The sequence below is a fragment of the Tasmannia lanceolata genome, unplaced genomic scaffold, assembly GCF_043159265.1.
Source record: "Tasmannia lanceolata isolate RefF3 unplaced genomic scaffold, GAP_Taslan_0.1 ptg000008l, whole genome shotgun sequence".
NCBI classification, from domain to species: Eukaryota; Viridiplantae; Streptophyta; class Magnoliopsida; order Canellales; family Winteraceae; genus Tasmannia; species Tasmannia lanceolata.
Window position 1 is genome coordinate 5271779 of NW_027518685.1, and position 23890 is coordinate 5295668.

The 23890-nt window shown below is 39.1% G+C and overlaps 1 protein-coding gene across 3 annotated transcripts; it reads right to left on the bottom strand.

The window, feature by feature from the left end:
- Positions 1–1301: 1301 nt before the first annotated feature.
- On the bottom strand, positions 1302–21791 carry LOC143884059 (tryptophan synthase beta chain 1). 3 transcript variants are annotated; one of them, XR_013252720.1, is made up of 8 exons: positions 21025–21791; positions 10541–10634; positions 9353–9901; positions 7337–7693; positions 4313–4755; positions 4103–4197; positions 1837–2070; positions 1302–1500 (listed from the first exon to the last, which is right to left on the bottom strand). XR_013252720.1 is itself a non-coding variant. In XM_077387428.1 (7 exons), exons 3-7 carry the CDS (start codon positions 9689–9691, stop codon positions 1895–1897), a joined length of 1410 nt encoding a protein of 469 aa, XP_077243543.1. In that variant the 5' UTR covers positions 9692–9901; positions 10541–10634; positions 21025–21791; the 3' UTR covers positions 1302–1894. The 3 variants fall into 3 exon arrangements, 2 of the variants coding, with proteins under 2 accessions (XP_077243543.1, XP_077243544.1); XM_077387428.1 differs by having other exon boundaries at positions 1302–2070; XM_077387429.1 differs by lacking the exon at positions 21025–21791 and adding an exon at positions 11578–11916 and having other exon boundaries at positions 1302–2070.
- Positions 21792–23890: the final 2099 nt, after the last annotated feature.

Genomic DNA, 23890 nt, shown 5'->3' on the forward strand with positions numbered 1-23890 from the left:
CATGAGAAAGAAGGGCATGTTTGGCGACCATGAAACCAAAGAGACAAAGTGGTGGGGGAGAAACAGATATTTGAGGGGGTGGTGAATGAGGAGAGCATAGGATGGGGCTGGAAAACACTGAAAATAAATTTTCTTTCTTTGATTTTGGTAACATTGGGAGATCTTACTTAGTCAAGTGAAAAGAGGTTTGTCATGCTGAATAAGCTAGAGGTTTGAGTATCATGAATTTAAAAGCTATGAATAGGGCTATGTTGTTGAGTAAGTGGTTATGGAGGTTTGGCATTGATCATTCCCACATATGGAGAGCTGCTATAGCTAGGAAATAGGGTGCTAGTTAAGGAGATGGTATCCTTATATAAGTAAAGATTTAAGGGAATTAGGGTATGGAGAGACATCATGAAACGAATGCCTTTTGTTTAGACAGGTGTCCGAATCAAAGTTAGAACGGGAGAATCAAGTTCTAGACATGATTATATTAGTCACGGTAGACCATTAAACCGTATGTCTTGAGGCAAGAAACACTATAGACCATCTTTTTATAGAGATTTTATATGGTGTAAGCCCGTATAGTCCCTTATTTTTCAAAAAGTACTGTACGGACCACATCATAGGATGATCCAAACCGTCCATAAGTTGGAACACAACGTAAATAGGTTGTTCGCCAAAAATAATTTCCACAGGATGATCATCCCAACCCTCCGATCTATAAAGAACTGCATATTATAGAAACTTCTACAGATCAGAGGGTTGGGATGATCCTATGGAAATGATTTTTGGGGAACAACCTATTTACGTTTTGTTCCATCTTATGGACGGTTTGGATCATTCTATGATGTGTTCGGTACAGTACTTTTTGAAAAATAAGGGACTCTAAGGGCTTACACCATATAAAAACTCCTTTTTATATATTGCATGTTGATAAGAGCAATCTGGGTATTTGTGCTTGTGTTATTCAATAATGTCAAGGTTTTCTCTGCTCACATTGAAGATTTACTCGAGGGTTGGGCTTTTCCTCTTGTCCTAGAAGAGGTCAAAAACTGGAGTTTATCCCTTCTAGCATTCTTGTGAGTTATTTGGAGGGAAATGAATAAATAGATCTTCAAAGAGATAGCCAATATTTGTCATAGATTGAACTCGTGGGTATTCTCACTGGTTGTTGAAAGGCTAGTATTCTCCTAGAATTCAAAAACATTGATAGCAATTCTCTCGTTATATCATGGGACATAGACTAAGGTGATCCCAGTTAGACTATTCCTCCCCTATGTTTTGTTAAGCTTAACTTTGATGGTTCCTGCAGAATGAACAAAGTTCCAATGCTCATATTACATTCAGAATGGAAACATGACCCAGAATTGCGAAGATCAAAATCCTTTCCACTTCTTCACCTAAGAAAAAACCAAACTGTAAATAAATAAGGAGACATTCTGGTTATTTGACAGGCTTAAGATACTGATTGAAACAAGAGGAATAAGATTGTGCAGTCGACCGCTCCAAGCTTAGGTCCGGTCGAGGTCCCCAAACTCATGTGGGCCCACTTTGTTAGGATGATCCAAAGCATTCATTTGAAAGGCCCTTACATAGATGGGGTATGTACAAAAAATCAGCTCCATAGGATCATCCTAACATATCCATTTGTGGAGGTAAAAATAGGCAGACACCGTTTGCCACAAATCTGCCCATTTTCGCCCTCCACTTTTGGAGGGGTTGAGATGATCCAATGGACCTGATTTTTTGTACACACCCTATCTATGATGAGGCCTCGCAAATGAATAGTTTTGATCAACACAAAAATTGTGGGACCCATGTGTTTGGGCCCTCGACCGCACCTAAGCTTAGGTGCGCTCGACCGCAGACTCCTTTTCCTCTTGAAACAAATGGCACAAAACAAATTCCATCAAACTTCCAGATATTTGATAGCAGTTTGGACATCCTTATCCCCTCTGCCGCTGCAATTCAGAACGACCTTCGCACCGTCGGGTAGAGTGGGGCAGAGCTTCTCTAAGTAAGCCAAAGCATGAGAAGTCTCCAGAGCTGGGATAATACCCTCAAGTCGAGATGCTTGTTTGAAAGCTGTATGAAAAAATAATAAAATACACAAGAGAGACATCAGGGGGTGCACGCCAGTAAAAAAAAAAAAAAAAGTTGCAGAATAACCACATGTTTAATAACAAATATCACAAAAGAATCAATGGTTAAGGATACAGATCTATGTTTGCGGCACTTCAATGTCACTGAGGAATGAACTGTCAATTTTTTTGTAAAATATGAACATGTTTTCAAATAGTAGAGCATTCCTTTTATCTAATATTCTGGTAGGGGTCCTGCCTAACCGCAGCTTGCCAATCAAAAAAAAGAAGGGTAGATAATCACAATAATTTGACTGCATAAAAATAATCTTACTGAATATGGAATTGGCAGATGGGACTACAGAAAATAGAACTATCTCCAATTAAAAGAAAGGGGGTTCACTCAACTAATTATGAGAAACAACCAACTGACTTTGAGCTTTTTTACTGCAAATGAAAGAAAACCGGGACGGAAAGCAAAAAACAATGAGTCGCATGCCATTAATGTCGATCGCATGCCATTAATGTCGTTGGATTTTATTTTTTTGAAAATTAACAAATATATTCATACTAGCAAAATTTACAATGGGGACCAGTAGTCCCACCAAATTTACATAGTATGAATTGCCTAGGAGCATTCTCTTTGGCCCAAAAGAAAAGCCCATTACCCCTCATAATACCCCTTACATTACCCAAGCCTTCATTGTAACGAATCCAACAAAAAGGCCCTATTGTGGGGCCCATAAAGTCAGAACCGTGACCTGCCACGTCACACAGACTTTTGCACCACAATCCGAATTCGATTTTCAAAAATCCCGCTCGAAGGCCAAGAGCTAATGTGGGCCCCTAACCATGCACGATAGCCGACTAACCAACAACACCATCGGTTCTCAGGCGGCCTCCACCTTGTACCACCACCAAAATCCGGCAGGTCATCCTCTAATCCCTTCTACGTCTATTCCACAAAAATCAATTCCACGAGGGGAGTTTCAGCCATCACCATCGTCATCAAGCTATAGATGGCCTTCCACGGCTCCAGGTCCAGCACCCCTCGGCCTCCGGCAACCTCCACAGTTTTCCTCTAATCCAGATCTAGTTTCACGGCCTCCACGGCTCCCAATCCAGCCTCCACGGTCTCAGATTCTGCTCCACAGCCCTAGATCTAGCCACCACGGAAGAGCCATGCTTCAAATCGAGCCTCCACTGGCCATCACGCCCATCCTCAGGCCACCCACAATCTTGATTTCGAAGACCACAGCTTCCTACAGTTAAACCCAAACACCCTATTGTTAAATCCGTCGATCTACAGCCTCCCATATCCCTCATGGCCTCCGGCTCCGATAATCCATGGCCTCGCAGCGCTTATAGCTGGCCTTCCACGGCTTCAAGTCCAACACCCCACAGCCTTTCATGGCCTCCGGCAACCTCCACGGTTTTTCCGGCTCCAGATCCCATTTCACGGCCTCCATGGCTTTAGATTCGGCCTTCACGGCTCCCAATCCAGCCTCCACGGCCCCAGAACCTACCTCCACAGCCTTAGATCTAGCCACCCTGGAAAAAAATCATGCTCCAGATCTGGCGTCTAGGGATCCCGATTCGACCACCGCGGCTGATCTTTTGCCAACAATGGGAGAGACGAGAAAAACAGGGAGAGACGAGAGAAATAGGGCGAGACTCAAAAAGCAGTAATGGGGAGAGACGAGAGGGAGAGATTCCAAAAAGAGAGAGAGAGAGATAGAGGGGGAAACGAGAGAGAGAGAGAGAGAGAGAGAGAGAGAGAGAGAGAGAGAGAGAGGGGGGGGGATGAGAAAAGGGAGACGAGAGGGAGAAAATGCCTCCATCCCTAGGGCGAGCTTTTATGTCGCCTCTTTTTTCTCAAAGCTTAATGTCACTGGATTTAGCTCAGTCAAAAGCATGGGTATAGATTATATTACCATACATAATTGCAAGATTGTAAGTCAGGAAATATGGAATCATATATTTTCTGTGCACTTTGTGGCACCCGTATCTTCAAATAAAATGCATTTAAGTTGTACCTTCTAGTGCCTCCTGATCGGTGACACTATAGTATTCAGCACGTCCTATATCCTTGAGAAAACTGTGCTCTGGTCCAACCCCAGGGTAATCCAAGCTATACAAGATGAAGGAAAGGATTAATACTGACAGTGTAAGGGCAGATAAATTATGTATAGAAAGGCACAAATAGGGGGGAACAACAAGAGGAAATTCCAATTTGTAATTCTTACCCAGCACTAATAGAATGAGGCTCAATTATTTGACCATCATCGTCCTGCAACAAATAACTCATAGCCCCATGTAGAACACCTACCTCCCCCTTTGTTAAAGTAGCGGCATGCTTACCACTGTCCAATCCAAAGCCTGCAGCCTCTACCCCAATTAGCCTTACATCTTTATCCTCAACGAACTCATGAAAGAGCCCCATTGCATTTGAACCCCCACCAACACAAGCAACCAGCACATCTGGCTTTCCACCCCATTTTTCCATTGCCTGTTTTCTGGTTTCTTTGCCAATCACTGCATGAAATTCTCTGACCATCATTGGATATGGATGTGGGCCTGCAACAGACCCCAAAATGTAATGGGTTGACTCCACATTAGTTACCCAGTCACGTATAGCCTCTGATGTGGCATCTTTTAGCGTGGCGGTCCCAGAATGAACCGCTCTTACCTACATGGCGTAAAGATTAATTGCTTTGATAAAAGTTAATAGCATAGCAAAGAAAAACAGTAATGAAGAATAGCAGCTAACCAACATTCATTGCTTGCTTAGAAAATTGGTTATTTGGTAACTTTAAACAAAAAGTGAGTCATGTATCAAGAAGGTATGAGACAGTTGTTACAAATCATAGAATCATATATCTTGAGAAATTAAAAACTGGTAATGAATTGATGATGGCATTCAAGGAGGCAATAAGCCACCTACATGGCGTAAAGATTAATTGCTTTGATAAAAGTTAATAGCATAGCAAAGAAAAACAGTAATGAAGAATAGCAGCTAACCAACATTCATTGCTTGCTTAGAAAATTGGTTATTTGGAAACTTTAAACAAAAAGTGAGTCATGTATCAAGAAGGTATGAGACAGTTGTTACAAATCATAGAATCATATATCTTGAGAAATTAAAAACTGGTAATGAATTGATGATGGCAGGCAATAAGCCACATTCAATTAAATGTTAACAGCAAAAGCTCAGCTCAAGTCATTGGATGAAGAAGGTATCTGTATATTGGCTCAAATGTTGCTTGTGTTGACTAGGTCATGAATTAATTTCCTTATTTTCAATGTTCACAGAAATTCAACTTAGTTTTACATGTGAAAAACAAGATGCCCAAAAACATATAAACTTTAGGGTTCCTTTCAGGTCCAGCGATGGTTGCTTTTTCACAATTATATTCGACATTTCATAATTGAGGGGCTGAGATCAACAAGATAAATCAACCTTCCTTTCAAGTAGAGTTTTCTAGTAGCAGCAGTAGTACGACTACTTATGAAAAAATCTAGAGAGGGATGCTTATTTTATTTTATTTTCTGATTTACACAAGCAACTTTCACTTAATTTTTTAATAATTTGATAATCATTAACAAGAGAATCATGGCATGGGATGTTTGAATTCACTCTCCCAGCTAAAAATTCTATGTCCCTTTTCAATGGTTGCTCATCTGCAAAATGTGGGTAAAGGTGATACCCACAATTCAAAGCAAAATGAAGATACACCAGAGACTCAAAAACAGAAATGGCAGATATATAATTCAATGGTTACTTAGAGGTGGTATCACCAGTTGGACCTTTTGGGTTGAAGGTGATACCTCCAAATCAAAGCAAAATGAAAATGTGGCAGAAACTCAAAAACAGAAATGGCTGAGATACAATTCAATGGCAACTTAATAAGTGGTGTTGCAAATTGGGGCCTTTGGGTGGAAGGTCAACCATAAGGCAACATAGGATTAGAAGATGGCCATGCACCTCCACCTACTCCCCTCAACTCTCACCCAATCTTTTCCCAAAGAATAACTTCAGCCAATTCCTGAGAGAGCTAAGATCTTAACTCCTTCAGACCATCATCGCAAAGACCTTGATCTACAAACTTTGAAAAGCAATTCAAATTGATGAGTAACTGTCACAGTATCAAAGTCTTCACAATTCGACTCTAAAGTAATTGCGAAATAATTATTATAAATCATGATGGAAAAAGGCATAAACGCAATCAAATCTTAACTTTGTATAGCAATTCATGAGAAAATAACCTGTCACTATTTTAAAGTCCTTAGAAGTAGTTGTGAAATATTTATTATCAAAGTGCTCACAATTCAACTTTAGAAGTCATTGAAAAATAGGTAACATAAATCATGATGGTAACGCTATCAAATCTTAACTTTGTATATCAGTTCGTAACAAAAAAAACTTATCCCTAATTTAAGTTCCTGAGTGACAAAAAAAAATGGTAGGAATTTTGATCATTATACAAAAGCACAACTTGGACACCTTGCTCAGTTTGGTCCTGGATCTGAGCAGTGAGCACCAAGTCCAATACACAGTGCTTTCTGCATAAATACAACTTTTGTCCAAAATTTATGAGGGGAGGAAACCAAAATTGCATCTTTCAGATTATGTTGGATCTGAATGCCTAGGAAGCTAACCTAGGTGTTAGTCACAGTATGAAGCTGAACCTATCCAATAGTAGGCTTCAACCAATAAAGGTCCCGGATCAGATTTTATTTCTATCCATTCTTTTCTAGTCTTCTATGATTTCCTCAAACTCTAAAAAATCCTTAAGAATTTTACAACGACAAGCAAGTCACTAGTCCGGTTACTGATTGGGGTATGCCAACAAAATTCAAAAACAGATTAATAAGTTGAGTAGTTCTGATTGCGGTATGCCAACAGAATTCAAAAACAGATTAATAAGTTGAGTTTTGTTTTTCAACGACAGATACTAATTGTGAACATGGTTGATGCATCTATAGGTAGTTGACTAGTGGTCATTGGTACACTATTTTAAAGTGATTTAGAGTAAATATCTTTACACTACTGCTTTCTTTGATAGCTTTGTGCCTTGGAAAAAGGGACAGCATCCCAATGCATATTTTTTCCAATAGAAGTATTTAGAAGATGTCTAAATAGAATTTGGAGAAATTCCTGCTGCCATATGAATTTCCCGGCACCACAATAATTTTGCAGTGAATGAGAAATAATAATAAAATAGCTCTAAGGGTCACAATTGCTACAAACAAGGATAGCAACAACAAACCTCTGCCCCGAGAAGCCGCATTCTGAAAACATTTAGGGATTGCCTCTCCATATCTTGAGCACCCATGTATATAATACACTCCAAACCAAATCTCGCACATACAGTAGCAGTTGCAACTCCATGCTGACCAGCTCCTGTCTCAGCTATGATGCGTTTTTTCCCCAAATGCTTGGCGAGTAAAGCTTGTCCAACAGCATTGTTGATCTTGTGTGCCCCAGTATGGTTAAGATCTTCCCTCTTCAGGTATATGTGTGGGCCCTCACCGTTTGCGCGTTTATAGTGGTCAGAAAGACGCTCAGCAAAATACAGTGGGGTCTCCCGGCCCACATAATCTTTTAAAATCCCATTGAGTTCTTTCTGCAAATTTTAAAAAAGAAAGAAAAGCAATATGGATTAAAATAGGGAGTGGCAGAGAACCAATCAAGCCAAGCCTTGTAAAAAAAATACAGATGAAATAATAATAATTAAAAACAGACACGCTGAGCAACAGAATAAAATTATGCAAATCGATGCTTCCAAACAATAATAACGGCAAAAATAAGGAACAAAAATGATGGTATCTCCACTCCCTCAAATCATGAACATTAATAAAGCAATTTCTTGAATGCCTGCACACAGCTATTAAGTAAAAAAACAAAAATCCATATGACCAAATAGCAAAAGAATAAAAAATTAAATAAAAGCTCAAGGTGTTTAATCAAATAAACAGTCCATAAAAAGGCCCATAACTTCCACCCCTTAAGAAAAAACCATGCTAATTGAGCTGGCAAATAATCATAGCGAGGCGTATCTACGGTTCTACACTCAACCTACCAGAAGTTGGTAGCAAAGCGCATAAACAAATAAACTCGTAAAAAGAACATCATGTTATATATTATAAATTAGAGGAAAAGGATTGTACGCTCGAGCGTACCAAGCTTATGATACGCTCGAGTGCCCAATCACATATGGGCCCACTTTGTTAGGATGATCTAAAGCATTCATTTGAAAGGCCCTTACATAGATGGGGTGTGTACCAAAAATCAGCTCCATAGGATCATCCTAACCCAGCCGTTTGTGGAGGGAAAATGGACAGACCACAAATCTGCCCATTTTTGCCCTCCACTTTTGGAGGGGTTAGGATGATTCAATGGAGCTGATTTTTGGTACACACCCTATCTATGATACGGCCTTGCAAATGAATGCTTTGGATCACCACAAAAAATGTGGGACCCATGTGATTGGGGCACACTCGAGCGTACCATAAGCTTGGTACGCTCGAGCGTACAATCCTTTTCCTCTTTAAATTATTATATTACTAATAATGTAATTGGTATTATTAATTATATTATATTACAATCCTGTTAAAATTCTCGGTGTTGGGCGTTGTATCTGGAGATAGAATTTCAAGAGTTCATCTGCATCTAGACGTGGGAAATTACTATCTTAGAGATAGCTTCCCGGAAGTACCTTGCCCAATTAATTCTTTTGTTCTATTTTCTGCGTTCTGTTCTATCTTATTTTCTACAACACATCATTTATCAAATCTAACAAAAAAAGGAGAACATCCCTCATTTCATAATAATCACGGCATCAAAATGGATACAATCCTGAAAGAACCACCTCTTTTGAGCAGTTAAGCAGGTTGAAGCCACATTCTTGTTGTTTATACTTTATACACAGAGCACCTTCCAACTGAGATATGGAATTGAGCTCAATCATCAAAGAATCTCATTCATAAGAGTACAGAAAGCTATCCAACACACAATAAATAAAATAAGAACAGATTAAAGCCTGTAAAATAAAAAATTAAAAGGCAAGAATAGACCAAATTCTCCAAATAAAATCCATCATGCAATCCATAGACACAACTCAGAAACATATCTAAGTTACAAAACAAGACCAATTACCAGAAGTAACAAAACAAGACCAATTACCAGAATTATCAGGAAGAAAAAGACCTTTCAAACAAACAATCATCCCCAATTCTCCAATTCCTTGAAAAACTAACAAAAATAAATGAATAATATTACATACCTGAAAATCTACATCTTCAGCGAGAGACCGGAATGCGGATTCGAGCTCACTGAGAGCGTACATTAGGGTTTCAGGGACGTATTTTCCCCCGAATCTTCCAAACCTACCAAAAGAATCCGGTCTCAATGAAACCCTAAGTTTGCTTTCGTTCTCCATTTGAACATGCAAATCTTGCGCGATAGTGCATGAAATCGAAGGCAGTTTCCGAGCAGAGGAATTCAAGGAGAATTTGTTCAATCTGAGGCGTATTTGAAGGCATCTATTGAAGGAAGAGAACGAGGGTTTGGAGATTGAGGAATTAGGGTTTCTGTAACTAGGGTTTGAAACAGAGAGAGCCATTTGAGAGGTTTAGATTGATAGCAATGGGGTTTTAGGAATGGGCTTTTTTATTTTAAGGGAGACGTGATTAATGTGAGCATCACTCGCGCGTGCAATTACGCGATTTCGTTGGGGGTAGATGAGGGGTCTTTTTGGCCAGAAACAATGTGAGGATTTCGCGGGCTGTGTTCGAATAATATCTTCTATAGGCTCTGTTCACTTGTTTGCTAGCTGCAGGAAAAGATTCTGACGTGAAAAACTGGAAAATAAACTGTGAAAAAATTCCTTTTGTGAGAAAATTCCGTTGTTCACTTGGCCGAGAAAGGAAAAGAAAGTATGCAGGCAAAATTGTTTTCTCAGGAAAGTGATTTTCCCATCTTTTTGGTGAGAAAATTTAGAGGGAAAGTGCAAGAAAGTTGGTTTCCATGTCATTATTTATATGTTCCACCTGTGTAATTCCGCTTTCCCGAGAAAACAAGTGAACGGCGGAAAATGTCAAATCATGTCCAATCACGGGAAAATTCGGCTTACTTTCTTCTCCTTTCCTTTCTCAAGAAGGCAAGTGAACAGAGCCATAAAGAATATAAATGGAAAACTACAATAAGCCTCCTACATCAAAACATATCTATAAGAATCTCCCAAAATTTTCATGGTTACCAATGGTACAATTTTGTGCCTGAAATGGCTTTTAATTTTCTCTTTTCCCCCATTTTGCTCTTTATTAGATTACCCTTACAAATCCCTCTCCCTATCTATAAAAAAAAAGGAACATCTATCTCTAATGAGATTTTATATTGTATAAACCCGTATGGTTGTGTGCCCCAGTGTGGTTAAGATCTTCCCTCTTCAGGTATATGTATGGGCCCTTACCGTTTGCGCGTTTATAGTGGTCAGAAAGCCGCTCAGCAAAATACAGTGGGGTCTCCCGGCCCACATAATCTTTTAAAATCCCATCGAGTTCTTTCTGCAAATTAAAAAAAAAAAGCAATATGGATTAAAAATAGGGAGTGGCAGAAAACCAATCAAGCCAAGCCTTGTAAAAAAAATACAGATGAAATAATAATAATTAAAAACAGACAAGCTGAGCAACAGAATAAAATTATAAAAATTGATGCTTCCAAACAATAATAACAGCAAAAATAAGGAACAAAAATGATGGTATCTCCACTCCTTCAAATCATGAACATTAATTAAACAATTTCTTGAATGCCTGCACACAGCTATTAAGTAAAAAAAGAAAAATCCATATGACCAAATAGCAAAAGAATAAAAAATTAAATAAAAGCTCAAGGTGTTTAATCAAATAAACAGTCCGTAAAAAGGCCCATAACTTCCACCCCTAAAGAAAAAACCATGCTAATTGAGCTGGCAAACAATCATAGCGAGGCGTATCTACGGTTCTACACTCAACCTACCAGAGGTTGGTAGCAAAGCGCATAAACAAATAAACTCATAAAAAGAACATCATTTATCAAATCTAACAAAAAAAGGAGAACATCCATCATTTCATAACAATCACAGCATCAAAATGGATACAATCCTGAAAGAACCACCTCTTTTGAGCAGTTAAGCAGCTTGATGCCACATTCTTGTTGTTTATACACAGAGCACCTTCCAACTGAGATATGGAATTGAGCTCAATCATCAAAGAATCTCATTCATAAGAGTACAGAAAGCTATCCAACATACAGTAAATAAAATAAGAACAGATTAAAGCATGTAAAATAAAAAATTAAAAGGCAAGAATAGACCAAATTCTCCAAATAAAATCCATCATGCAATCAATAGACACAACTCAGAAACATATCTAAGTTACAAAACAAGACCAATTAACAGAATCATCAGGAAGAAAAAGACCTTTCATCAGGAAGAAAAATAAACAAAAAAAAATGAAGAATTTTACAAACCTGAAAATCTGCATCTCCACCAAGAGACCGGAATGCGGATTCGAGCTCACTGAGAGCGTACATTAGGGTTTCAGGGACGTATTTTCCCCCGAATTTTCGAAACCTACCAAAAGAATCCAGTCTCAAAGAAACCCCAAGTTTGCTCTCGTTCTCCATTTGAACTGGCAAATCTTGCGCGATAGTGCAGAAAATCGAAGGCAGTTTCCAAGCAGAGGAATTCGAGGAGAATTTGTTCAATCTGAGGGGTATTTGAAGGCATCCATTGAAGGAAGAGAACGAGGGTATGGAGATTGAGGAATTAGGGTTTCTGTAACTAGGGCTTGAAACAGAGAGAGCCATTTGAGAGGTTTAGATTGATCGCAATGGGCTTTTAGGAAGGGATTATTATTTTAAGGGAGACGTGATTGATGTGAGCATCACTCGCGCGTGTGCAGAAAATTGTCTAAATACGCGATTTCGTTGTGGGTAGATAGGGGGCATTTTTTGGCTAGAAAATCTTTGTGGGATACGTGCCATTTTTTTGTACCCCACAAAACTCCTAAAATGTATGTGCGGATTTCGCCCTACATTTTTATTTTTTATTTTTTTTATTGGTAAACTGGGGTTAGGCGGGACCCTGACCATAATTTATTGATAAGATAAAAAAGTACAGCTAAGGGGGCTCAAAAGCCAAGAAAAAGGGAACAAGCTCCCAACAGGTTAGCAGCCAAAACAAGGGCCTATGGCCAAAAAAAGAGAAATACAATAAGGGCCTTTGTCCAAAAAAGAAGAAATAATAGGGGGGCCTATGACCAGATCTGAATAAGATGGAGATGCTATAACCGGAGAGGGCTCCTCACACGATCCTGAGCCGAGACAGAAACTGCCTCAAGAGGATGCCAAGAACAATAGTTCCCTGATACATTAAAGACGATTGTATAACGTCCCTGCCGAGTCCAGAGCTATAAGATGGACAAGGTGAGAGGGGAGATCGTCGCAGTTGAGGCATTCACCTTTGATGGGGCAGGACCATTTGGACAGGAAATCAGCAGCAGCATTGCCCTCTCTCCAAAGGTGAGTAATTTTCCAGGATGTGAACGCGCGCAGGCCTTTATCGATGCTGAAAAGGAGGGGAATCTGTTTCCATGGGCAATCGACTTTCTGCTCAATGATTTGCACCACGAGGAGGGAATCCACTTCAATCCAAATGTTGCTGGGCTGAGAAGTTTTAGCAAGATTGATCCCTTGTAGGATGGCTAGGAGTTCAAGCCCATGAATGCTTTGAGATTGGACATTCAAGGAGAAGGCAGATTTCGGGTTCCCTTCATGGTCTCTAATGATGCCTCCAATTCCAGCAAGGTCCCCGTCCAAAGAAGCATCAGTATTCAGTTTTATATAATTTGGGGGAGGCTTCACCCATTGGCATTGAAGGGATCTGATGGGGGGAGGGATACAGGGGCAGTTAAAGTTGGAAGCAGTGGATCGGGCAATAGCCGTGTCCCTCGCATGCAGGCCAAGGGAGCGCAGCCTCGAGCCGATGGCAAACACGATCTGGTGAAGGATTTGGGTTTTATGGTTGGGTTGATTACCATGGAGCTTGTCGTTCCTTTCTTTCCACAGGTGGTAGATAGTTGTGGAAAAGGCTAATTTGATGCCAATGGAGGATTGGTAATCTCCGGAAGAATTATTCCTGATCCATTTTTCTTCATCAGACAACAGCTTCTTTGGTTTTCTTCGGATGGAAAAATGCCGAAGAATGGTGCTCCATACCCAGGAAGAGTAGGAACAGGAGAAGAATAAGTGGTTGACATTCTCAGGGTCAGCATGACAGAGTAAGCACCGAGTGTCGTTGAGATGGAGGAACCAGAGTCTGTCCATTGTACTGAGTCTGTTTTGAACGGCTTGCCAGGCTGTGAATGAGTATCTTGGGACATGGCCTTTGCACCACACCGTTTTGGTCCAAGGAGGTTTTGGGTTTCGAGATTTGATAGAATTCCAGGCGCTCTCGTGAAGGAGAATTTGCCATTCGGGGAAGGCATCCAAATGGGTTGATCAACGCCTCTAGGAACAAACAGACTAGTGTTGATAATCCTCTTGATGTCAGAGTAGGGGTGAGTTTCAAGAATTGGATCCCAAGTTTTTCCATCATAGAGTTGGTCAATAGTGGCATTGAGGGGGATTGGGGTGAGGGTGGTGTCTATGGAGTTATGAGTGAGCAATGGACCACCCGGATGCCAAGGATGAGACCAGAAATTGATATTTTTTCCAGGTGTGGACCCCGATCCGAGAGAGGGGCGGCGGTGAGGGACGAGCCCCCACGCGCTAAGTCTCTATGGATCATCCACGTGAATGGAGAGCTCTACCAAGGAACTCTCGAAAGAAATGTGCCTCTCACAGTATGAGTGGCGATATAAGGTGAGATACCTCTCGATTCAGGGACTAGCCCAGATTCGAGGCGTACCTTAAACAAAGAAGAGTCGCCATCTAAGGAAAAAGGCAAATGGGCCCTGGATCCCATACTATGCTCTGTTGCAACGGATAACCAGAGATATAAAATAGGGTTCGTGCCTGGTTACGAATTCGGAAGGTCTAAAGAGCACCTCATCCGCCCAAGTGCAAACACCTGGTCTCTTATGCCATTTATTTATTAATTTTGAAGAGTTTTGGGCGAAAGTCATATGAAATGAGAATGAATATCTCCGAGAAGACGTCTATCTAATCATGCATGTCTCGGAGAGGGAATCAAAGGCACACAAGATAAAATAAAAGAAACATGTGTCACCTAAGCATAGCTAGGTTATAAGTGACATGCCTAATGGGTGTCTAAGTTCTGATGAACAAACACATGCATGACGCACCAAAGAAGTATAAGGTCTGCGCAATAAAGTAATAAAACACTGCAAAACATAGAAAATGACTCGATACCATACAACCCTAAGACTCTAATCTATACCTAGGCCCGAGTCTTTAGATGATCTGATGTTCATCCAAAGAAACCTACGTATCCCCGCCTCCACGAGAATCAAGGCAACGTAGTTCTTCGCACCTATTCTAAGCTATGATGCCTAAGACATCTAGACATCTATCCTAGACTCGATCTAAAAGACCAGACTAGTTCTTAAAGCTTCTTGTGTGATTATTTAAATTCCAATGGATTGTAGATTTTAGGACACCCTATATGCCCTAACTAAATGCAGGTTAGCTCTAAGCTAATACAGGTGGTTCCTATAATCTATGTGTAGCTAGGCTGTATATCCTAAGAAAAACAGTAGGATCTATCGCATCTTAGACCTAGTCATCAATTGGCGATGTGGATCGCCAACTGACCGGACGGAGGCGTAAAACTCCTAGCTAGGACTCACTCCTAACTCTAACACAAACAAATAAAACACACAACAAACAAACAACGAACGAGGGAGCAACTCCCGACTCAAAAACTCTCCAACTAGGACAACCTCCTAACTCTAGAGGAAGATCCTTTCGAAAAAACAATATTTTGAAAGATTTTTGTAATTTTGAAAGATTTAAAATGCTTATTTTTAAAAGGTTTGGCTGGACTTGGGATGTGAATCCCAAGCTGCACTACGTACCTCGTGGAAGAGGATCAAGCCAACGTAGTTCGGAACAGATTTTCTAACTACTCCTAATGACTCAAGATTTTTGAGATTTTGGGTTTTTCAGATGTTTTTGATGTTTTGGTTGTTTTATAGTGTTTTTTGAGTTTTTGACGCAAGAGGACTGAATCCTATCATCATAAGGGGAGGACAGACTCCTGAAATCCCGCAAAGGTTGGACAGCATCCTATGCTTTGCGGGGGGGAATGAACAGAATAACAACTCTGCAAGGGTTGGACAGCATCCTATACCTTACAAGAGCGGATAGAAAAACACAAGACTTGATGAGAGGTTGGATAAAATCCTAACCCCTATGATGATAGGACCGACTCCTGAAAGAAAAAAACAGACTCTTTAGCTAAGGACAGACTCCTAGGCTAAGGACTGACTCTGAAAATAGGATTCTAAGAAGGAGGTGCTAATGAGACAAAGCCTATCTCCTAAAAGAAAAAGAGATAAAGAAGGGTGCTAGTGAGACTATCAAGCTAAGATAAAACTCACAAGTAACAAGGAAAAAGAGACCTTGCGCATATTTAGCAAAGGTAAAACATCCAGCCGGGCCGGACAGCTACCTAGCCCTAGGGTGCAACAAATGTGCAACCCAATACCCATAAGGGTAAGGGGTATGTTGCCAAGCCGAGTAGGATGTTCTCCCAAAACCAAATGATGCACAAAGAGAAGGTTTAGCAAGAAAATGAGACTAGATAAGTCTCTTAGACACAGAGGTAGGATAGAGAAGAATACTAACAAGGAAAAAGAGACCTTATGCATATTTGGCAAAGGTAAAACACCCAGCCGGGCCGGACAGCTACCTAGCCCTAGGGTGCAACAAATGTGCAACCCAATACCCATAAGGGTAAGGGGTATGTTGCCAAGTCGGGTAGGGTGTTCTCCCAAAACCAAACGACGCACAAAAAGAAGGGTTTAAGACCTATGAGACTAGAGGTAGTCTTCTAGAGGTTAACTCAGGTTGATTCATTAATGAGACAATGCCTGTCTCCAAAGATTTGGATCTAAAAGACTAGGTAAGTCCTTTGAGAAAATAGAATGCTATTCGGACTGTGCAAGTCCCCTAGAGATGGGCTTGGGCTAGCGCCTTCATCGCCCCTTCAACGAGAGGGAATTCTAATATCTAAAGAATTTTAACAAAATCTAAAAGACTGTGTTAGTCTATAAAAAAGAGAAGAAAATGCTACCAGATAATCGCAAATTTTATTCTAAAAATAAATCAAGTGTTAAGCAAAAAAGAATATACAATTTAATAACAATCATAAAATGATAAATAACATTAATTAGTCCAGACCAGCCGCTGGATAGCCTAATAAAGTAAAAACAATATCAAACACTTCAAAACCAACCACAAACCCCAATACGGGGACTCCAATGAAATCAGATGATGCCAAAGTAATCATCTGATATCAAATACACATGATAATATTTCTAATCCCGCCTTGAGATCAGACAGTACTCATGTCGATAATATCGAATAGAGTAGTCATCTGATCTCCTTCTTCCTATTAACAATTTATTTAAATAAAAAGGAATGAGTATAATGAACTTTGATGTAATCTCACCTGAACAATCTATTTATTTTCAGAATCTAACTCAAAATTAAATAAAATGAAAGAAGAGAGGAGAGAGTATTATCATAATCCAATAAATCTCTCTAAGGGTGGGCTTAGGCTATCGCCTTCATCGCCCTTGCAATGAGAGGACAAATTATAAGGGTTTTTAAACACTGAATAAGTCTAAGAAAATAAGAGGGTAGATAAGAAGGGGGGTCAATGAGACTAAGCAAGTCTCCACAAGAGAGGGGCTCCATATATCTCTTTTATTTCCCTTGCAATGAAAGGGGATTCTAATGATGAGGCTAAGCAAGCCTCCTACGTGCAACTCATTAATGAAAATGCTATTGGCAATGAGAAATAATTACATAACCCACGTTACTATCATCAGCACATAAAGAAAGAAGTAGAACGTTACCTGATCAATATAATTACAGCTGAATGCTTCCTTTTTCTTAACATCTCCTTATAAAATATATGAAGAGATAATAGATAAGAGGAAAATCTAAATGACGAAACACTAACCAAAAATATGATTTTGAAAATATGGGAAATGAAATAATGTAGGGAAGGCTATTGACGTTCATGATATTAAATTTTCAATGGTTCAGACTCAACTTGTCTTATGTTATTCAAAGAATTATCAAATGGTTTTTACCATTCCTAAAAAGGATTCTCACAAAAATACATTTGGAATTAGTAGAAAATATCACCAACTCACAAACAAATATTGAAAGAAAACAGAGTGGAGCTTATACATTTATTAACATATGGATGAACTGACATCACTTCTTTCTAAAGATAAGATAAGCTAAAACTGGATAAGGGATAAGACATGGTTGAATTGATCTCATTATGTGGTTAAGCAACTAAGATTTTTACTAGCTTGTGAACACGATTTTGCCTAGGTAATCTTCCAAAAGTAATGAAGTCAGCAAAAGTCCTTTAATTATTCATAGGCTGATTTTTAGGAACTAAAAAAACAATGATACTAACCAATTCCCTGTTTGAAATTACACAATACAACCTATTGACATTTGCACTGTTATATATATTTTTAACATTTGCACTAAAGCCTTTTTATCTCTTCCATCTAACACGAATATAAAATCCATCACATCTTAATAGAAAGGACAAGCTAATATAATGTAAATCTCAGTTTGCAAAGGCGTAGCTACGGGCATTACCCTGTTTCTTTCATAATAATTTTCTTAACAATATATACACTATATCTACTAAAGGATAATTGGGTTAAACAAAACAAAAAATGACACTAACACCTTCACACTGACACCCATATATTTCATTGTCAATGTGATCACTCAGACATACAACTCATTTCCTTTATAAATACAAAGATCAAAAATAAGTACATGTCTATGCCAACTTGCTGTCTTACTACTACCCTTTTTAACAGATATTGATATTTTGAAATTTCAGGTTTTTTCAAAGTAACCTGGGAAACTACGGACTGCTGCTTCAATTTAGAACATGTTACTTTTAGCTAAAACTATTAACAGCTCTTTAATATATTAAAAAAAAATGAATATGATATATAAAAGAAATTAAGCTAGAGTTGACAAGAACTGAAATAGAGGCATTGAAACAAGATATAAGATTAACAAAGTTCAATCAAACGAGACTAATTGTCTACAGATATATTTACACTTTAGTGACCTAGTAAGTGCACTGACTTGCCTTGTTCTTTTTTTTTTTTTTTAACAAAAACTTGATTTCCAACTTTAATTAATTTCCAAGCAAACATCTATATCAAATTTCAATCAAATATTAGCAACTGAAACTTGAAATTGATATAGAGAAATCTATAGAAAGAAATGAACACAAATCAAATGATCATCTCAAATCAGTGTAAGGAACAACAGCTTGTTCATCAATATGAAATGTAAATTAGGCAAACCATAAGGTAATCAAAATTATAAACCTATCTTCGAATTGACAAATAAAAATAAATAAATAAATAAATAAAAAATAAATAAATAGAGAATTATCTGAGCAGAGAGTTGATCTGAAATTAAAAGAGGTAGAAGTAACTTACTTGAGTAGGTTTTGATGTATCCTCTTCTCTTCTTATTTTACTTTTTTTTCTTTTCCAAAATCAGAGAAAGTTAGGGCAAAGAGATCAGCAATTCTCTTCTTCTCTTATCCTTTTCTTCTCCCTATCAGAACTTTGCCTCTTCACTTAAAAATTATCTTTAATCTTTCTTTTCAACAAACACAGAATCGGAGAAAAATGAATGTTCAACCTGCTGAATAATGATTTTAGCCGAACAAAGTGTGACTAATGCTTAAGACTTTCAAATTTTTAGCCCTAAAAATAAGGATCTGATTCGGATTTGTAAACAAAATGGCCGGAGCTCTAGAGATAAGAAATCGACCGGAGATCTGGCAAGTTGCCGGAGAAGCAATCGGAGAAGATGACCGGAGCCTTGCCGGAGAAGAAAAAAGGAGGAGACGAGACCTTAGCTCTCTCTCTTTCTCTCTCTCACAGATCTAAGTAAATCTAGGGTTTCTAAGATGAAAATCAAAAAAGATCAGCTATAGCAATGGAAAATGAGAAAAAGCTATAGATCTAGCAAAAGAAAAAAGAAGCTTGAAGGAGAAAAAAAAATTGTTTGAAATTTCGATCGGAGATCCGACCAGATCTGCCGGAGAAGATGATCGATCTTGCCTAAAAATGAGCAAATTTCACTGGATTTTAAGAAAATGAAGGATTTACTTACAGATAGTCGGAATCCATGAATATTTGCTAAAGAAGATGACCGATAGGCTAGGCTTTGAGTTCTAGATCAAAGAAGAAGATCGGGGAAGAGAAGCTAGGGTTTAGAAAGAGGTCTTGAAGGCAAAATAACAGCAACTAATAGCAACTAAGGATAAAAATAAGAAGATCAAGGTGAGAATCTAGCCGGAACTCCGACGATCTCGTCGGAGGGATGAACGGAGAAGAAAAGGAAAGAGGGTTAGGAATTTGGGGATCTCGTTTTCTGATTTCAACGATTTTTTTTCTTTTTCTCTCCTTTTTTTTTTATATATAAAAGAAAAGCTGCTGGTATTAGCACTACTAGTTGATGGGCGCACAATTTGCGGAAATTTTGATAAGCGCACGAATGAATCGTGTCTTATTCGGATAAAAGAAAACGCACCATTCCAGAACAAATTCGCCCCCTCTCAGGATAGACACACCCCCCCTTTTCTGGTTTATACTACGGCATTCTCTCAGCTCGCTCGCTAGGCAAACGCGCTCGGAATTCAATGAAATTTTGCAGGGGCCTTGGCGGAACCCTAAGCTAGCTCGGGGTGAAATTTGGGACCCTAGTTGATTGTTTTGGTAGGATTTTGCTCAAACTTGGAGGGTTTAGGGCACGGTCAAAATGGGGTGTCTACACCAGGGCCAATGATGTAGCAGACATTCTTTTTTATTGAGTCTCGAGCATTAAGGATTCACCTAAAGCCCCAAGATAGGCTTTTGGGCATTTTGGGCCACCAAATAGACTTTTGTTTGATGTACTTGTGTGGACCCCGATCCGGGAGAGACGTGGGGGACGAGCCCCCAGCGGCCTCTTGGATTATCCACGCGTGAAGGAGAGCTCTACCAAGGAACTCTCGAAACAGGTGCCACCCCCATAGCATAGCACGAGTGGCGATATAAAAGAGATACCTCTCGATTCGGATTACAAGGGAACTATACCTTAGTTTGCATCCAAACTACTAATTCTTATCTATACTACAGACTCCATCTTTACAGGCTTCCAATAAATAATGTAACTGTTCAACAGATATCATGAGGATACATCAATTTTTTCAATGATTTCAATTAATTACTACTTCAAATAATCATGTTATACTGATATAGCTAATAGCTCATGACTATGAAAAATAAAGAATACAAAATTTTACATTCACAACTCTCTGAAAATACGGATCCCTAAGCTTAAGATCTCGAAAGAAAACTATAAAATTAGAATCTAGATAATTTGTAACCAATCTAACATTTTTTTTATATATATTTCTCATTCTAACACAGAAAATCTCAGCTAAAAGAAAGTAAAAAAAAAAATTAATCTCATTCTCGAATTTTGTGAAACCATTTCAAAATTTTCAAAACCTAAAAGAACTTAGACTATAGAACGTAAATCCATAGCATTAAGCACACTATTTCCACGAACACTCATGCAATCACATCATTAAACCTCTGAAATTTTGCTGAAAATAACCTTTTTAAGAGATTTTGAACAAATAAACTATTTAGCCACTAATCAAAGAGAAAATACCTGTTAAATGAATCTATTTGCTTTTTCCTCTTGAATCGCAATGGATTTCCACAAGAAAATGGAATAACCGAAGCTATAGAACCAAGGAATCAAATGAATTTCAGAGAGAAAAAAAATTCAGATTTACAGTGAGATGACTTGAACAAAGAGAAGCTATAGTTTTTGGAGTTTTAGAGAAGCAAAAGGTGAAACTAGGGCTTGAGGTTGGAAAAAATAACAGATCTGGACAACAATAACGAAAAACAAGTGTTATAAGAAAAGAATTTTGCAGGCCGGATCTCCGGCAATCTTGTCTAAAAATATCAATCGAAGAAGAAGAAAGAAAAAGAAAAAGAAAAAATTAAGGTTTTAGATCTGGAGCTAGGGTGAAATTAAACAAAGAAAGATGATGCTGCTGAAAGAGATAACAGGCAGGAGGAAGATATAGCTAGAACCTTGGCGGAGGTAGGCCGGAATCCGGTGAGATTTTGGCCGGAGAAGAAGATCGGAAAAGAGGTAAATCAAGTTAGGGTTCTATTTTGTGCTGGATCTAGGTTTTTCCAGAGAAGTGAATGGAAAAGAAAATAACAAGAGGTGAAACAATCACAAGGAGGAGCTCAATCGACACTCCGGTAGGACGACCGGAGAAGAAGACCAGAGAAGAAGGCCGAAGAAAATGGAAACGAGCTAGGGTTTGGAAAAAAAAAAACGAGATCTAAATTTTCTCTCTCTAAAAACCTTAAAGCTATTCTCTCTCTAGAAATATCTAACAAACCCTTTTTTATTTATTTTTTGAAATGAAAGGCCTCATTGGTATTATCGATTGTTTGCTTAATTTTTACGCCCCTTTAATTGACTGGACAGCCCTCCCATGTATATTGCTCGTGCTTTGAAGAATAAAGGGCGACCCTTGGGTAAAAGCTTTAACGAGATAATATATATAAATCCGTACTTCCCTGATTATCCAGGTACACCTTTTTGCAGCAAATTACCCACGTTTTATTCCTCCTAAGCCACTTTCTAGTCTGGATAATACGCTCTCCTTATTCTTACACTATCACACTATACTACCTACTCCACTCGTTGACGAAGTAAAACCCCTCGGATTTCGACGAAATTTTAAAGAGATTTAAATGGGATCCTAACCTACACTATGGTATGATTTGGGACATTAGATCATCTATTTGAAAGATTTTCTAATCAAACTAGGTTCTTAGGGTTCGGTCAAAATGGGGTGTCTACAACTTGCTGAAGATCCATGCACTCCACGGGAGAGGGTCTTTCGAACAAGATTTGCCAGACAGCTTGAATCAGGCTGCAAAGTTTTATGTCTGCGAGCTTCCTAAGACCAACACCTCCTTCCTCCTTAGGCATACAAAGAGTATCCCAACTGATCGGGTGGTATTTTGTGTTAAGATTGCTTCCAGCCCAGATAAAGTCTCTAAACAGTCTTTTGATGGTCTTCATGACACCAACAGGGACACTGAAGGCGGAGGACCAGAAGATATGATAGGAGTTAAGGACCGTTTTGACCAGCTCAATTCTACCAGCACGAGAGAGGAACTTGTTGTTCCAAGTGCTAATCCTGCCTCTTATCTTTGTTAGGAGAGGGAGACAGAGGTTAGCATTCATACAGGAAGAAGTGAGAGGAAGACCAAGGTACTTAATGGGAAGAGAGCCTTCCTGCATATTGAAATTTTGGCAGATTCTGTTTCTGAGGGGGATGGGAGTTCCAGCAAATATGACTTCGCTCTTGCTGAAATTAACTACCAGACCAGTGCAATTGGGAAATTTTCTAATGCATTCAATCGTTCCGACAGCTGTTTCGAGACTGGCATTCGAAAAGATCATTACATCATCAGCAAAAAGGAGGTGGGTGATGGAGATGTTGCCACGGATGAAAGGAGTAGAGAATTGGTTACGAAAATAGGCTTCTTCAAAGATTAGGGAGAGGGGTTCCATGACGAGGCAGAATAGCAGGGGTGAGATGGGGTCACCTTGGTGAAGACCATTCGAGGATTTGAAGAAGCCCTTGGGAGACCCATTAACCAGAATGGAGAAAGAGGGAGTGCAGATGCACTGTCCGATCCATTCACACCAAGTGGAATTGAAGCCGATTTTTGACATGAAGCAGAGGAGAGCATGATGGTTAACACTGTCGAAAGCCTTCCTGAGGTCAATTTTGGAGCACATAATGGGTTTGGAATCTGCTCTGTGGAAGTTGTGGATCAAATCATGGGTGAGAAGGATATTGTCTTGAATGAGGCGACCCTTAATGAAGGTAGATTGGCAAGGGTTAACTGGGTTAGGAATAACTTTTTTAAGTCTATTTGCCATGACTTTAGAGATCAGCTTGTATAAGAAGTTGCAGAGAGCAATGGGGCAAAAATTTTATGGCGTTGAGGCTTTTCGGGATAAGAGCAATGAATAAACTACAATAAACCTCATAGATAACAACAATGTAGCCCGCCCTACATTGTTTGTGAGGATTTCGTGGGCTATGTTCGAATAAACTATAATAAACCTCCTAGATAAAAACATATCTATAAGAATCTCCCGAAATTTTCATGATTACCAATGGTACAATTTTGTGCCTTCAATGGCTTTTAATTTTCTCTTTTCCCCATTTTACCTTTTATTACATTACCCTTAGAAATCCCTAAAATCCCTCTCCCTGTCTCTAAAAAAGGGGAACATCTCTAATGAGACTTCATATGGTATAAGCCCGTATGGTTATTTTTCAAAAAGTACTGTACGGGCCACACCTTAGTATGATCCAAACCGTCCATTTGATGGGCACACCGTAGGATGATCCAAACAACTCATTTGATGGGCACACCCTAGGATGATCCAAACCGTCGATTTGATGGTCCACGACTTCAATTGA

Bases quoted from the DNA above. Each gene is read 5' to 3' on its own strand.
- LOC143884059 (XM_077387428.1), bottom strand. From the start codon at position 9,691: ATGGCTCTCTCTGTTTCAAACCCTAGTTACAGAAACCCTAATTCCTCA. The intron at 4,198-4,312 runs GTAAGAATTACA...CATCTTGTATAG, and splicing joins CCTCATTCTATTAGTGCTGG to CTTGGATTACCCTGGGGTTG. The intron at 2,071-4,102 runs GTACAACTTAAA...TTTTTCATACAG, and splicing joins CGATCAGGAGGCACTAGAAG to CTTTCAAACAAGCATCTCGA.